The sequence below is a fragment of the Cetorhinus maximus genome, chromosome 6, assembly GCF_964194155.1.
Source record: "Cetorhinus maximus chromosome 6, sCetMax3.hap1.1, whole genome shotgun sequence".
NCBI classification, from domain to species: Eukaryota; Metazoa; Chordata; class Chondrichthyes; order Lamniformes; family Cetorhinidae; genus Cetorhinus; species Cetorhinus maximus.
This window is the reverse complement of record NC_135884.1, coordinates 19,927,845-19,942,546: the sequence shown is the minus strand read 5'-3', so window position 1 is coordinate 19,942,546 and position 14,702 is coordinate 19,927,845. Positions and strand designations below refer to the sequence as shown.

The following is a 14,702-nucleotide window of genomic DNA, read 5'->3' as shown; positions in this document are numbered from 1 at the left end:
TGTAATGCAATGGCTACATATATTCAATATCTGTTTATAGTATATAAAAGTCTTGTGTCTGATGTAATCTCACTGTCAGTTCCACTTTGTTACGGATGGAAGATTTTTTTTTAATCTAATAAGTGGGAAAAAGCTACTCATGGGTTTTCCTTAGCTAGAGCCAGAATTTAAAGTCATTATAGTTGTCCTGTGATTGATCAAAAGTTTGCAAGCAACCACAATTACTTAGGTTTGTCTTATTAAATCACTTCCCCATGGAAAATACTTGAGTGGTAGCCTTATAGGAATTAACAGCTAAATCTTCACAATCACACCCTTAACTAAGTTACTGTGTTATTATGGATAATGCCGCGAGAGATCCACTGTATTTCATGGAACTTGGCATTCATGTGACTGGGTAAGGAAAAGGGAGCAGATTACTTAACCGAGAATTATAAATGTAACGAAAACAGAAAGTGCTGGAAAAACTTAGGTTTGGCAGCATCTGTGGAGAGAGAAACAGAGTTAATGTTTCGAGTCCAATATGACCCCTCTTTGTAAATAGAAGTCCTGAAGAAGTCATATTGGACTCAAAAAGTTAACTCTGTTTCTCTCTCCATGGATGCTGCCAAACCTGCTGAGCTTTTTCCATGCTTTCTGTTTTCATTTTGGACATCCAGTATCCAGACTATTTTGCTTTTATCATAAATCTTAAACCTTATTTTACCTAAACCTAATCTAACGTTTGAACTTGGAATTCTGTTGTACAGAAACTTGCTTATCTTGGCATGGTTGTTTGTTGGAAGAAGGGACATAATTTTAAGAATTAGCCTTACTAGTTAATCAGAGTGGCAGGAATAAATGCCTTCTCAGTAAACTTTACATCCATCAATCAAAAAATCAGTCATACATATAACCCAGCTTGCATTTTTTTCAAGTGGTAAAGTGTAATTTGTCTACAGATGTTTTTATATTACATTTTTATAGGTGAGCAATTGCTCTTGGCGGGTGAAGCTTTTTGTCTTAGACCACTACAGTTGTATGCAATCACCCAACAACTGAGACTGGCGAGTCCCACCTGTGCGAATGGCGATGCCAAGACTGACCTTGGGCACATCCTGGACTTTGCTTGTAGACTTAAGTATTTAAAGGTAAAAATCTATTCTCTTAAAATTGTAATTGTAAAATCTAGCATATAACTGGCACATTTTGCACTGCCCTTTATGGCTTGCAAATTTTGATTTGTGCCAGTTAATGTCCTGGTGCAACAGTAATTTTAATTTGTTGCTTATAAATGTTGCTGTGGCTCAACCAGTAATTTTAATTTTTCAGGAAAGGAAAATATTTTATTGTAAATTAGAGAATCTTATTATTTCAAAATTTTTCCTGGATAGAATACATTTGGCATTCAAATGAATTATTTTAAACTTCTGTCCTTTTTGATCAGGCAGCTTTTTGAGGATGGCATTGACCCTTCTTTGCAACTCTGCTTTCCAGATGAAATGCTTTGATTCTATTTTGTATCACTTTGCACAAAACTCAGTTGAGATTGAAACTTATCATGTGGGAAAGAACCCCTTTCATTTCCCTGTAGCACAAGAATGCTGAACTATGAATGCAATATTGCCTTTATTTTTAAAAAAGTCACTAATGCCTCTTCAGTTTCAAATTGCGAAGGACTATAGATCTCTCAATGATTTTTATTTCTAACAGATAACAGGCATCAGAGGATCTGTTGGTAGCAGCAATATTCAAGAACATCTCCTTAAATTTGACCTGTCAATCTTCAAGTCTGTTCATCAGATTGAGGTGAGTGAAGGAGAAGAAATAATTTAGTTGACTGTTTCTTTTTCTAATTTTTTTAAAAAAAGCTCTCCAAATAACTTATTTCTTGGTTTCCAGTGAAACGAAACGTAATGGGAGGTACAATATACATGGCAGGGTACAAAAGCTTAAGGAAAGTAATTTCTGGATGACTTGAGACAAATCTTTGAACAACTTAAGATGTGTCGCTGGTTTGCATGAAATAACATCATGCAGTTTGTGAGGAAAGAACCAAAGTGTTGTTTGGTAGTACAGAGCATCAGTATTGCTGAAAAAAGACGTTTTGTCAAAGTTTTTCATCTTGCATTCATCAGGGCAATCGCAAGAATACCAATGTCAGGGGAAGCAACAACTTTATTCTGTATGAGAAGAGAGTGCTGATTGGTTGGCAAGTGGACTCTTGTAGAAGTGTTAACTGGTGCATTTCCCATGGCAATGCCTCTACCAATCAGAGTCCACTTGCCAACCAATCAGCACTCTCTTCTCATATAGAATAAAGTTGAAACCTTGAAAAAGGTTTTATTTGCATATAAATCTTGTTTTGCACTCCAGTAATTTGGAGGCTGTAGAACAAATGTGTTTAATCTAGCCTCGTTTATGATGTACTATTAGTTTTTTTTTAACAAAATTTAACGTTCATATTGTGTTGTTACAGATAAATAACTGTGAAGCTAAACAGGTTATTGGACTTCCTTCCCTGAAGAACTCACTGGCCACAATGAGTGTAGCTTTTTCGACTGCTTCAATGAAAGTATGCATCTCATTTTGTGTTTGTTTATGTATATTTATGTGTGTATAGTAAGCATTTTTTTGGTTCTATTTATCCCTTCTTGTCTGAAGGTACGTAATCACGTTGGGATATGGTTCCATGACCGTGTTCCAGACTACTGGCGCCTTTATTTTGCTGCAGGGCACACTAGTTAGCAGTCAATAATGAAAATACTAGGGGTTTATTTTGGTGAGGGGGTGAAAGTAGATACCAAATCACTGCCTGTTTGAAAGTCTATTTTTAACCAGCATTTTAGAGCTAATTGATTACAATGATTTAATCAGGTGTATGTTAGACACCTATCAGTTTAGCACTCGAGTGCAGATCAGAAGCGATTTTTGTGGAGCGGTAAATGTAGCTTCCATGCACCCATTTCTGCTGAAGGTGTGAAATGTGCTGGCTGACAGAACGGAATGTTTCACTATGGCTTGGAGAGCAAGGGTGAGGGCACTCAGGTTCTCAGTTCCATCACTGGAGGTCCTGGTGAAGGAGGGCCAGAGGAGGACATCTTGAAACTGCAGAGGTGTGGGGGAAGGTGCCAACATTGCCCTCCAGTTTTATATATATTATACACACCAAGGATTTTGACCCAGCAACAGTGAACGAATGGCGGTATAGTTCTAAGTCAGAATGGTGTGTGGCTTGGAGGGGAACTTGCAGGTGGTGGTATTCCTGTGTGCCTGCTACCCTTTTCCTTCTCAAGACTCTTGTTCAGCTGGATAAGGTTGTTAATTGAAGCACTTGTTAAGAATAGAGATAAGTACACCAATCCATAAGACTGAAGGAGTAGAAGATCAAAATGGCAAGTTGCAATTTAGGGAAGTTAGGAAGAGGCAATTTAAAAATTCTGTGATTACATCCTTTTTTGCATTAGGAACAGAACCGTGTTTTTTTTTTATAGTTGAGGAAATGCGTTTTTAAATTGGGAATTTTTTATTTGTGTAATTAAGTGATGCCATTCTCCCACTCATCAGTTATTTGATAAAGTTGATTTGTTTTAATCAGGATATTCTGGTGCCAGAGGCTTCTGAATTTGAACAGTGGGAGGTGGAGGGGATGGCATCTGAGCATCCGGTTGCTGCTATTATCCCAAGATGGAGCATGCTGACCACACTTGATATGAGTCGTAACCAGATATCTAATATTGATGAATCTGTGGTAAGATATTTTTATGCATTCAACTCAAGAAAAGGCTATTGGGTGCATATGTGGCCACTCTCATATTTCAGTTGACTACACTCTGTGCTCCCAACCTTCTTTTTTCTCTTGCTTCCCTGCACCTCCAGAGAAAGGCAAAAAACAGGAGTTTTGCCAAATTCCTTCCCAACCCTTCATGAGAGAAGCATGTATGTTTCTGGGCTAATAGAACAGGTTTATGTCACATACAAAGGCAAATTATTGTGGATAAGACTGTTTGAATCCAAAATTTCTAATGTTGTTTGCCTCTTGAAAATAATTTTTTTCTTCCTTTGTTATATGCGAGAACATTAAGGAGGGGTTGAAAAAAGAAAACCAGTTTGCGTTTAGGTGTAAAATTCATATGCATAGATTCTCAAAATATTATTTTCTTTTTCAATATCTGACCGTTTACGTTGAGCTGAGCATACGTCTGGTTCCAATTTTAAATTTAGTGTGTGGAAACTCTCTCACCTTTTCCAAATCTACATGCTTGTACATAGATTTGATAAAATATAGTATAGAGGTGTAAGAAAATCTGAAAGACATTCCTGCTTGATTGGCACCCCATCCACAAACATTTACTCCCTCTGCTGACGCACAGTGGCAGCAGTATGTACCATCTGCAAGATGCACAGCAGGAAGTCACCAAGGCTCCTTAGACAGCACCTTCCAAACCCTCAATGGTTACCACCCAGAAGGACAAGGGCAACAGACGCATGGGAACACCACCACCACCAGGAAGTTCCCCCCCCAAGCCACTCACCATCCTGACTTGGAAATATATTGCCTTTCCTTCACTGTCGCTGGGTCAAAATCCTGGAACTCCCTCCCTAACAGCACTGTGGGTGCACCTACACCATGGGGACTGCAGCAGTTCCAGAAGGTAGCTCACCACCACCTTCTCAAGGGTAATTAGGGATGGGTAATAAGTATTGGCCTAGCCAAGGACACCCACATCCCATGAATGATTTTTTTAATTTTGAAAAATGGTGGTGAATTATTATTATATTTTTGAAAGGCTCCCAAGCTTTTGTAAAGCTTGCTGCTCATAAAGCTTATTACTGTGTGGTGTGACATTCTAATTGTCCATTTGATCTCTATATAGGCATAGGAGAATCAGAGGTCAGCTGGTAACCTTTTTGTCCATTTGCAGTGAGAAGTGGCTTTGATTTGCTTTCTTTGTTGTCAAGTGGTCACATTCCTTCATTGGCTATGTAAAGCTATGGACGCTGCCTAGGATACAGCTCTGCACAATACTCTGGGCCTTTGCAGCTTTTGTGATGTATTCTTTATGCCTGTGCAATGCAGATTCTAACTTCCAAGCGTTAAGATCGCACCTGTTGAAATAGTTTTGCTTGTCCCTTGCACTTTATCCTAGTAATAAAATTGGTGGCATTTGAAAAGTTTGTAGTTTAGTATAAACTAGGGTAGCAAATATAGTAAAAAGTAATTTAAAAATAAAGGGCAAAATTATAGGTTGAATGCAGTGATTGAGGATTTGGACATTAGTGCACAGTGGAACAAGGTGGGAAGTAGCGGTTTCACGATTCAGCTGGGTTGTTTTAGGCCTTGTGTCAAGAAGTGAGCTGCTTGCTTCTCCTTAATGGGAGTAATGAGATGTAGAATTGTGAGTGAAAATTAAGGACTTGTGCAAGTAATTGGGGAATAATTAATCATCATCAGAACCCAGCTCAGATGGGCATGTAGCACTTATGACTGACAATAAAACCCCTAAGGCGATAATGTATTCAAACATATTTAAAGTTGGACACTGCCTGCGAGGTAGGCAGAGTTTTATGTTCAAGGACTTCGTGAAGGCATGTCCACCACATACGGGAGAAAAATGCACAAGAACTACCTGGGGAGCAATTTCCTTTGAACAGCAAAGAAGACAGGACAAAAGGCAAGCTAGAAAGACCAGGCAATCTCAACAAAATTGGACAATTCATCCTTTGCCTGCACAATGGGAAGCCATGCAGACCTGCAATCGGATTCAACAGCCAAATTAGAACACACAACAGATGATTTTTGCATTGAAAGAAACCGTTATCTTCGATAAAGAAGGGAAACTGACAATGAATTATTCTGGGGAACATTACCTTTTATATTGGATTGGTGAAGGATTCCAAGACTATTCATAAGATTTCATATTCATGTTACACCACAGTATGTAATGGAATTTTTTTCCTTTTCCCGTCAGAAAAAAAATTGAAATCGCTAGCTCCTTTTATCCCTGTTGCTTAATATGTTTCTTACCTGGTGACCAGCCCACTAAAAACCTGAGAATTTTCATGAGGTAAGATCAGTACTTCAGGTGAAATGTCCTTCTACTAATAGCAAGTGACTTGAGACTTGCTCCTGGGCATTGACACAAAGCTAGCATGCAATTAGGAAGGCAAATTGCACGTTGGACTGATTTTAAGGGAATTGGAACACAAGAACAAGGAAATCTTGCTACAATTGAATAGTGCTTTGGTGAAATCACACCCGGAGCACTGCTAAGTTTTGGTCTCCATTTCTAAGATATATTTGCATTGGAGGCAGTAGAGCAAAGGTTAACCTGATTATTTCCTAGGATGAGATAGTTGGCCTATGATGAGAGACTGAATAAATTGGGCCTATAGCACTCTTTGGGTTGTTAGAAGAATGAGAGGTGATCTCATTGAAACATACAAGGTCCTGAAGGAGCTTGGTATGGCAGACACAGAGGTTGTTTCCCGTGGCTGGGGAGTGTAGAACATGGGATCATAGCCTCATGATAAGGGGCTGATCATTGATCTCAGATGAGAAATTTCTTCGCTTAGAGGGTTGTGAATCATTGGAATTGTCTACTGCAGAGGGTTGGGTCTGTTTAAGGCTGAGATGGGCATGTTTTTGATGTCTCAGGAAATCGAGGGATATGATTAGTGAGAAGGAAAGTGGATTTGAGGCAGGAGATCAACCATGATCAAATTGAATGGCAGAGCAGGCTCGAGGGACTGTATGACCTGGTCTTGCTCCTATTTCTCATGTTCATATGTTACAAGTGCTGTTCTAACATCTAGTTAGCAGGTATTCTTCAGTACCCTGGCATAATTAGTCTGCTTGACTTTTTCCCAATGGATAAATAGCTGGCTTCAGCTTCACTCCACCCAATTAACCAGTGAAATAGTGCATTATGTTGAGCATTTACATGCACTGCAACGTAGTAGTGTATTGATTACATTATTCTTATTTTATGTTAGCTGTTTTGAATTTAGCAGATTATGTTGCTTTATTATCCAGATTTGCTGTGCATCAGTTTTGTAATGAATGTTTTTGTGCATCTGTTTTACAGAAATTAATACCTAAAGTAGAATTTCTGGATCTAAGTTACAATGAAATAACAGTAATGGAAAACTTGCAGGTAGGACAATCACTGAATTGTTAGGAATCGTGTAGAACCTGCAGTGTTTGCCAAATGTCAATAACTGCTAATCATTCCATACTCTCGAACAACTAGTGAATCATTTTTTTGTGGTCAGTCTGTACTGTTAATTGGAACTTGAAGCCATTTGATAAGAATGTCGCTTTTGAAAATAACAGCAACAGTTTCTAGTCATACAGTAGCATTTTTAATATAGAAAGCCTTTCAAGCGGTGTAAGGAATAAAATGGATGCTCAAACCAAAGAATGAAAGAATAAGATGGGCAACCAAAAGCATGGTGACAAAAGCTTTGTTTTAAAGACAACCTTATGGGAAGCATGGTGAAAAAAGTTTGATTTTGAAGACAAACTTATGGGAAGAAAAGGAGGTGGAGGAATGCAGTAGTTTTTGGAGGGAATTCCAGAGTTTAGTTTCCAATGATGGGGTTAGGGTGAAGCTAGAGAGGAGGAATGCCAATGCCATTCAGTGAAAGTGATGGGAGAACCAACTTTGTTGCAAAATATGGCATAGGCAGCAGAATTTTGGATAAGCTGAAGGTTAAAGGGTGGAAAACAAGCAGATAAGATAGCAGAAAACCAAAGAGCAAAAATAATTTCCCATGATAATCATTAGTAAGAACAAATCAGAGCTAGCGTGGCATAGACTGAAAAGTCCCAGTGGAGCAGCAGAAGTTGAGCATGCAGAAGTATGCCAGGTAGTGGAATAAAGGCAATTCAGTCAATAAAGTGCATCTCAGCTCAATGCGTTTTTAGTTCAATAAGGAAAAGTTCCATTGCTGAATCTAGTTTTAGGAAATGAAGTACAGGATGTGACACAAAGAACCAATCACTCTAATAATTTATATTAGATATAAAAAATGAAAAGGAAGGAAAATACTAAAAAGGTAAGATACTAGTGGAAGGAGGAGGAAGCTAATTTTAAGGAGAAACAATGCATCAACCTTACATAGATTGGAAAAAGATCTGACCGTTAAGATGTTGGGTAGACAGTGGGAAATGTTCACAGATTAACAAATATAATTAAGGTTGAATATTTGAAGAAAAGTTCCTTTCAAGAATGGAGAAATTAAAATTAGAGTTGAGGGCATAGAGCCAATCTAGAGATTGAAAGAAGGATAAGGGCAGCAGATGCATGGGAACATCACCACTTGCAAGGTCCCCTCCTAGCCACATACCACCCTGACTTGGAACAATATCACTGTTTCTTCACCGTTGCTGGAATCCTGGAACTCCCTAATAGCACTGTGGCTGTACCTACACCACATGGACTGCAGCAGTTCAAGAAGGTGGATTACCACCACCTTCTCAAGGGCAATTGGAGATGGGCAATAAAATTGCTGGCCTAGCAAGCAACGCTCACATCCGTGAACGAAAAAAAAAATCCAGAGCTAACATAAAAGATCAAATTGTATTTAGAGAGGGAAGCAAAAAATGGTTGAAGATCTGAAGGAAAACTGATAAGTGACAAAGAGAAATGATGTTTTATAAATATAGTTATAGGATAGAGCCAATTAAACATGATAAAAGGGTATTTTGTGGCAGATGAAGGAATAAAGGAGATCCTAAATGAATATTTTGCCTTAGTTCTGACAGAAGAATTTGGTAGTGAGGTTTAAAGCCTTCAGGAGGATTCTGTGAAGTGGAACAGTTAGATGGTGTAACTATTGATAAGGAAGCAATACTCAAAAGGGATAACCTGAACAACTACAAACTAGTCAGCCTAATGCCAGTGATCGGTTATCTTCCAGAGGTCAAAAGGATGAAATTAATAATTGCCTGGTAAGATATTGTTTAACAGCCAGCACTGGTTTGTAAAAGGCAGGTTGTACCTCACACATTTGAATTAAGAAGAAATTATGCATTGTGTTCATAAAACAAATACAATGGATGCTGTATTTCATCGATTTTCAGAGGACATTTGTCATGGATTTTCAAAGGACACTTGTCATGAATTTTCAGAGGACATTTGATAGTACTGCATAGGAAGCTTGTTACCATTAAGGCACACTAACAATGTAGCAGTGTGGTTAGGAAGTTTATGGTCTTTTAATTAAGTTCATCTGTCAACTAAGTTGATAGATGAACCTGCTCCAAAGCCCACCCTGCCCCATAAAGTGGGCATAAAGGATCCCATACCATTCAAAAAAGAACATTAATCTGTGCTAGTTCTCCAGGGCTGTATGTTGGGACCGGGGATTTTCTTGATATATAAATGCACTAGATTTGGGCCTAGTAGGTGCAATATCATTTTTTAGACACCACAAAAATGTGTGTACACAAAAGTACTATTGGTAATATCGGGAGGGCATATGGAATCACAGAATTGTTTTGATGTTGGATGGAAGTTAATACAAGGAGAAATATGTTTGAGTGAAAAAGTAGAAAAGGCATAGACACTAAATGGTTAAATTTAAAAGAAGTAGAATCTTGAATGTTTAGATAGACAAATCTTCAAATTTAAGAGGGTAATTTCCTAATGCTGTTTTTTTTGGCAAGGTGAACCTCCTCCCCACAGCACACTTACCAAGGATCCAGGGTTTTATAAGAAAGGAGAAGACTTGCATTTATGTAATGCCTTTCATAGCCTTGTGTGTCAAAGTATAATACAACCAGTGAAGGGTAGCCATTGTTATAATATAGGGAAACGCAGCAGGCTTTTTTTTTTGCACAGCAAGGTCCTACAAATAGTAATGAGTTATGTGACTGGGTAATCTGTTTCAGTGATGTTGTTTGAGTGATACATGCTGGCCGGGACAACAGGTCAGCTTCCTGTTCTTTTTTGAATGGCATGGAACCCTTTATACCCACCTTATGGGGCAGACTGGACTTTGGAGCAGGTTCTGAAGAGTTCTAGTCACATATTCTTTTATGTTAATGCTTCTAGTTTCATGGGAGGGCATTGCTGATTTGTTTTCTGATTCTAAATTAATCACCTTGGTATAGTTAACCTTTTTGTATGATTTGTTTTGATCTTCAGTTGCACAGTGCTTTAGAGTGAAACTGTTCATCAGTTTTGATACTGCTACAGTTTCAAAAATTAATGTAACCGGACTAGTGGGTGTTTCTTCACGTTTGTGTAAATCAGACTTGTTTAAACTCCCAAAGTAATTTATTCAGAAGTTTATTAATTACACTAGAAATCTTCCAGTGTTGCCCACAATAATTAAAAGAATTTTTGAAAAAGAGCTCAGATGTGATGTAGCTTTCTTTATGATATGAAACAAATTATTTTGTGGTAACATGTTATTTGGGAGGACTGTCAGAGATAATTAAGGCAGAAGGAGTGAGGAGTTGTAGGATTGCGAGCTCTTGTAATGATGCTTGGGAGAGGAGACTTGGTGGATAGAATGAAGTAGTGAAGGGAGAAGGTAGTGGGTTGCTGATGCTTTTAGGAATCTTAGTGCTGAGTAATGAGGAGTATGGATGTTTGAATGGAATGCTTTTTGACAGTTTAACTTGCACGGAAAGTAAGTGTATAGATGTATGTGTGACAATAGGAAGCATGTGAGATAGCAGTATTGCAATATAACTGGCTGCTCATTATCTCCATTTTATAATTAAAAAGTGTTGTGTCCTTGATATTGTTGCTACTCAAGCTAACTGCAGTGGCATTAAATTTGTGTTTTGTTCTGTATAGTTTAGTAATGCAGTCCCCTTACTGGCCTGATCTCATTCTAATATGTTTTATGTTTCTTTGTTACAGCATCTCTATAATCTCATTCATTTGGATTTGTCATACAACAAGATCACATTATTGCAAGGTGTTCATACAAAACTTGGAAACATCAAAACTTTAAATTTGTCAGGAAACCAATTGGAAAGTCTGTCAGGTCTTAACAAACTTTACTCGTTAGTTAACTTGGATCTCAGCAATAATAAAGTATTGCAGGTAATTTTGCATGTTTGGTCATTGTGTAAGCTTAAAAAGAATTAGATGGTTTTACTAAATGTTTTTAAAAATGTGGTTAGACTTCCATTGTAGTTCGATTCTGGCCACCATACCAGTGGGAGGATGTTGAGGCTTTGGAGAGGATGCAGAAGAGATTTATTAGATGGTACCAGGGAGAGTGAGTTTGGTTACATGGAGAAACCAATGTAGCTATATAACAATTTATATAATATCTTTACAAATGAAACATCCCAAGGCAATTTTACAGGGATGTTATAAAACAAAATATGACACTGAGCCACACAAGATATTTGGTCAGATGATCAAATCTTGGTCAAAAAGACAGGTTTTAAAGAGTGTCTTAAAGCTAGAAAATGAGATTTAGGGAGGGAACTACAGAGCTTAGGGCCTAGGCAACTGAAGGTATGGCCATCAGTGGTGGATTGATCAAAATTGGGCATGTTCAAGAGGTTAGAATTAAATGAGTGCGGATATCGTGGAGGGTTGTGCGTCTGGAGGAGACTAGAGATATGGAGAGGCAAAGCTTTAGAGGAATTTGAAACCAAGGATGAGAATTTAAAAATAAATTTGCTGCATGATTGGGAACCAGTGTAGCGAGCTCAGTGGTAATACATGAATGGAACAAGTTAAGACACGGACACCAGAGTTTGAATAACCTCAAGTTTATGGAGAGTAGAATGTGGGAGGCCAGCCAGTAATGCATTGGAATGCACAAGTGGAGAGGTAACAAAAGCATGAATGAGGGTTTCAAGAGTAGATGAGCTGAGACGGGTTAAGTTGGGCGATGTTAGTGGTGGGAAAAGGTGGTCATAGTGAAAACGTAAATATGAAGTCAGAAGCGCCATCACGATGGGCTTGATGGGGCAGTGGTGGAAGATATAGCCAGGAGGGGAGGCTTCATTCAGAGGACAAGTGTCATCACCCCTCAGTCTGGTTTCTGTTAAGGCCACGATATTGACGCAGTCATCCATAATAAGTCAATGGATGGCAAGGGCCTTGTTTGCAAGTGAACTGCCATTCTGGAGGGAGCTGTGCAGAGGGGTGGTGAGAACTGATCAGTTGACAGAGTCCACAGGATCAGCAATGGGAGGGGTGAGTTAGACAGGAAGGAGATTGGCAAGATTAGCCCCCAGTGGGCACACTGGACAGGAAGTCAAGAGAATGGGATGGGCTGTTGGGGTTGCTGCTCATAATGAGCCTGTGCCGAGTACCTTGATGAGCCCTTTGGAGGATATCAAGGTAGACGCAGAGAGAACTTGTAGGCTTTCCTAAGAGGAAGTCAAGCCTGAGACAGCAGCAAGATCGCAGGAAGACCAAGGAGTGCTGAAGAGTTGTGGTAAAGAATAGGGAGGACCGATTACCTGAGAGTGGAGAAATGAATAGAAGTTAGTGGAAGAGAGGGGTCTAGGAAGGGTAAGGGGAAGTGAAGATTTTTTTAAAATAAAAAGCATAAGTGGAAATAGTGATGGTTTCAGGCTGGTTGCGGCAGCTCTGGGGGGAAGCTCAGGTTACACAGGCCCAGTTACATAAAAATTAAGATACGTAAAAACCCAATAGTAAATGGGTGATGGAAAATAGATAGGAAACAATAGGATGGAGTCCAAAGTTAAAGTCAGAGGTCCCGTGATAGGATAATAATGAAGTAAGTAGGGTGGTTTCAGCATGGAGCATCTATGAATTGTTGTCTGTGGTGAGTGAAATGCAGAAGCTATATGAGGGTTGAGTAATAGACGACCCACTGATGATGGTGTTTTTGAGGGGATAAGGATGGCGATGGTGTACAGAGTCTGTTGCAGTATCAGAAAGATGATGGCAAATTTGGAAACACCATAAAATCCAGTAGCAGCAGAGGTATGTTCTTCAGCCCAGGCAAGTAATTTTCTGGTTAGGAATAGACTGAAGCTGAAAAACTAGTATAACCAATGGTCAATCACAGGCTCAGCAGGAGATTGAAGTCTCACAATCACAGCAGCGTTGGGGGAAGGACTGTAAACTGATTTAAAAATATTTGGATCCTTAAAGTAGAGAAAGTTAAGAGGAGACTTCATGGAGTTCAAAATCATGAATGGTTTCAATAGGTTCCCCTTATTTACTAACCAGAGGACACATATCTAAGGTGTTTGGCAAAAGAACTAGAGCGACATGAAGAAACCTTTTTTTTACACAGTGAGTTGTTGTCATCAGGGATGCATTGCCTGAAAAAATGATGGAAGCAGATTCAAAGAAACATTCAAAAGGGAATGGGATTAATCACAGAATCTCTCAGTGCAGAAGAGGCCCTTCGGCCCATTGAGTCTGCACTGACACGTGAGAAACACCTGACCTACCTACCTAATCCCATTTACCAGCACTTGGCCCATAGCCTTGAATGTTATGACATGCCAAGTGCTCATCCAGGTACTTTTTAAAGGATGTGAGGCAACCCGCCTCTACCACCCTCCCAGGCAGTGCATTCCAGACCGTCACCACCCCCTGGGTAAAAAAAAGTTTTTCCTCACGTCCCCCAGACCTCCTGCCCCTCACCTTGAACTTATGTCCCCTCGTGACTGACCCTTCAACTATGGGGAACAGCTGCTCCCTATCCACCCTGTCCATGCCCCTCATAATCTTGTACACCTCGATCATGTCGCCCCTCAGCCTTCTCTGCTCCAACGAAAACAACCCAAGTCTATCCAAACTCTCTTCATAACTTAACTGTTTCATCCCAGGCAACATCCTGGTGAATCTCCTCTGCACCCCTTCCAGTGCAATCACATCCTTCCTATAATGTGGCGACCAGAACTGCACACAGTACTCCAGCTGTGGCCTCACCAAGGTTCTCTACAACTCCAACATGACCTCCCTACTTTTGTAATCTATGCCTTTTTCACCACCCCACTAACATGCCCCTCTGCCTTCAGAGATCTATGGGCACACACGCCAATACTTGAAGGAAAAAATTTACAGGGCTTTGGGAAGGAACAAGGGAGTGGGATTAATTGGATAGATATACTACAGAGTCGACATAGGCATTGTGGGCCAAATGGCCTCTTATGCTGCATTCCATGATTTTGTGCTTTTCCAAATTCATGGTCATGGGGATTTTCATTTCTGGAATTAAGGTAGTCACTAAAATGACATTTTTTCATTTGTATTCAGTGAGATTTTTAGTGCTGTATTTTTGAGAGTTTTTTCATAATAGAAGTAAATGAGAACCCATTAAGTGATGGTATCAAGAACAATGGGACAAAATCTTTAATAAACCTAGGCCATTCAGGAGCAAAATCAGGAAGTACTTTTTTTGCAAAAATTGTGGTCTGAATATGGAATTCTTGCCCTCCACTGCCCAAATGCCATGACAATTTGAGTTTTTCAGGATGGAAATTGATAGACTTTTAGTAGGTAAATTTATAAAGGGATATTGAACAAAGTCATGAAAATAGATTTGAGGTACAGATTAGCCAAGATCTAAAAGCAAAATACTACAGATACTGAAGATCTGAAATGGAAGCAGTAAGTGCTGGAAAAAATCAGTTGTGGCAGCATTTGCGGAGAGAGAAACAGTGTTAACATTTCAAGTCCAATATGACTCCTCTTCGGAACTGAAGAGAGGTAGAAATGTGATGGGTTTTATGCAATTGAAAAGGGAGGTAGGTT

The 14,702-nt window shown here is 39.3% G+C and overlaps 1 protein-coding gene and 1 long non-coding RNA gene across 8 annotated transcripts in view; one reads left to right on the top strand and one right to left on the bottom strand.

The window, feature by feature from the left end:
- The window catches only part of LOC144681619 (uncharacterized), a 324,557-nt gene extending 310,869 nt beyond the window's left edge, over nt 1-13,688 (bottom strand). Inside the window, exon 1 of the long non-coding RNA XR_013576809.1 lies at nt 13,614-13,688. This is a non-coding gene — a long non-coding RNA (uncharacterized LOC144681619). The remainder of the gene's footprint in view (nt 1-13,613) is intronic.
- nisch (nischarin) overlaps nt 1-14,702 on the top strand; it is a 44,041-nt gene that overhangs the window by 11,722 nt on the left and 17,617 nt on the right. For all 7 annotated transcript variants that reach the window (XR_013576803.1, XR_013576804.1, XR_013576805.1 and 4 more), the window contains exons 5-10: nt 967-1,130; nt 1,693-1,788; nt 2,459-2,554; nt 3,578-3,730; nt 7,068-7,136; nt 10,860-11,045. Coding sequence is in view for 4 of the 7 variants with exons in the window: in XM_078543333.1 (XP_078399459.1) it covers nt 967-1,130; nt 1,693-1,788; nt 2,459-2,554; nt 3,578-3,730; nt 7,068-7,136; nt 10,860-11,045 (764 nt within the window). In the remaining 3 variants the exon portion in view is untranslated. The remainder of the gene's footprint in view (nt 1-966; nt 1,131-1,692; nt 1,789-2,458; nt 2,555-3,577; nt 3,731-7,067; nt 7,137-10,859; nt 11,046-14,702) is intronic.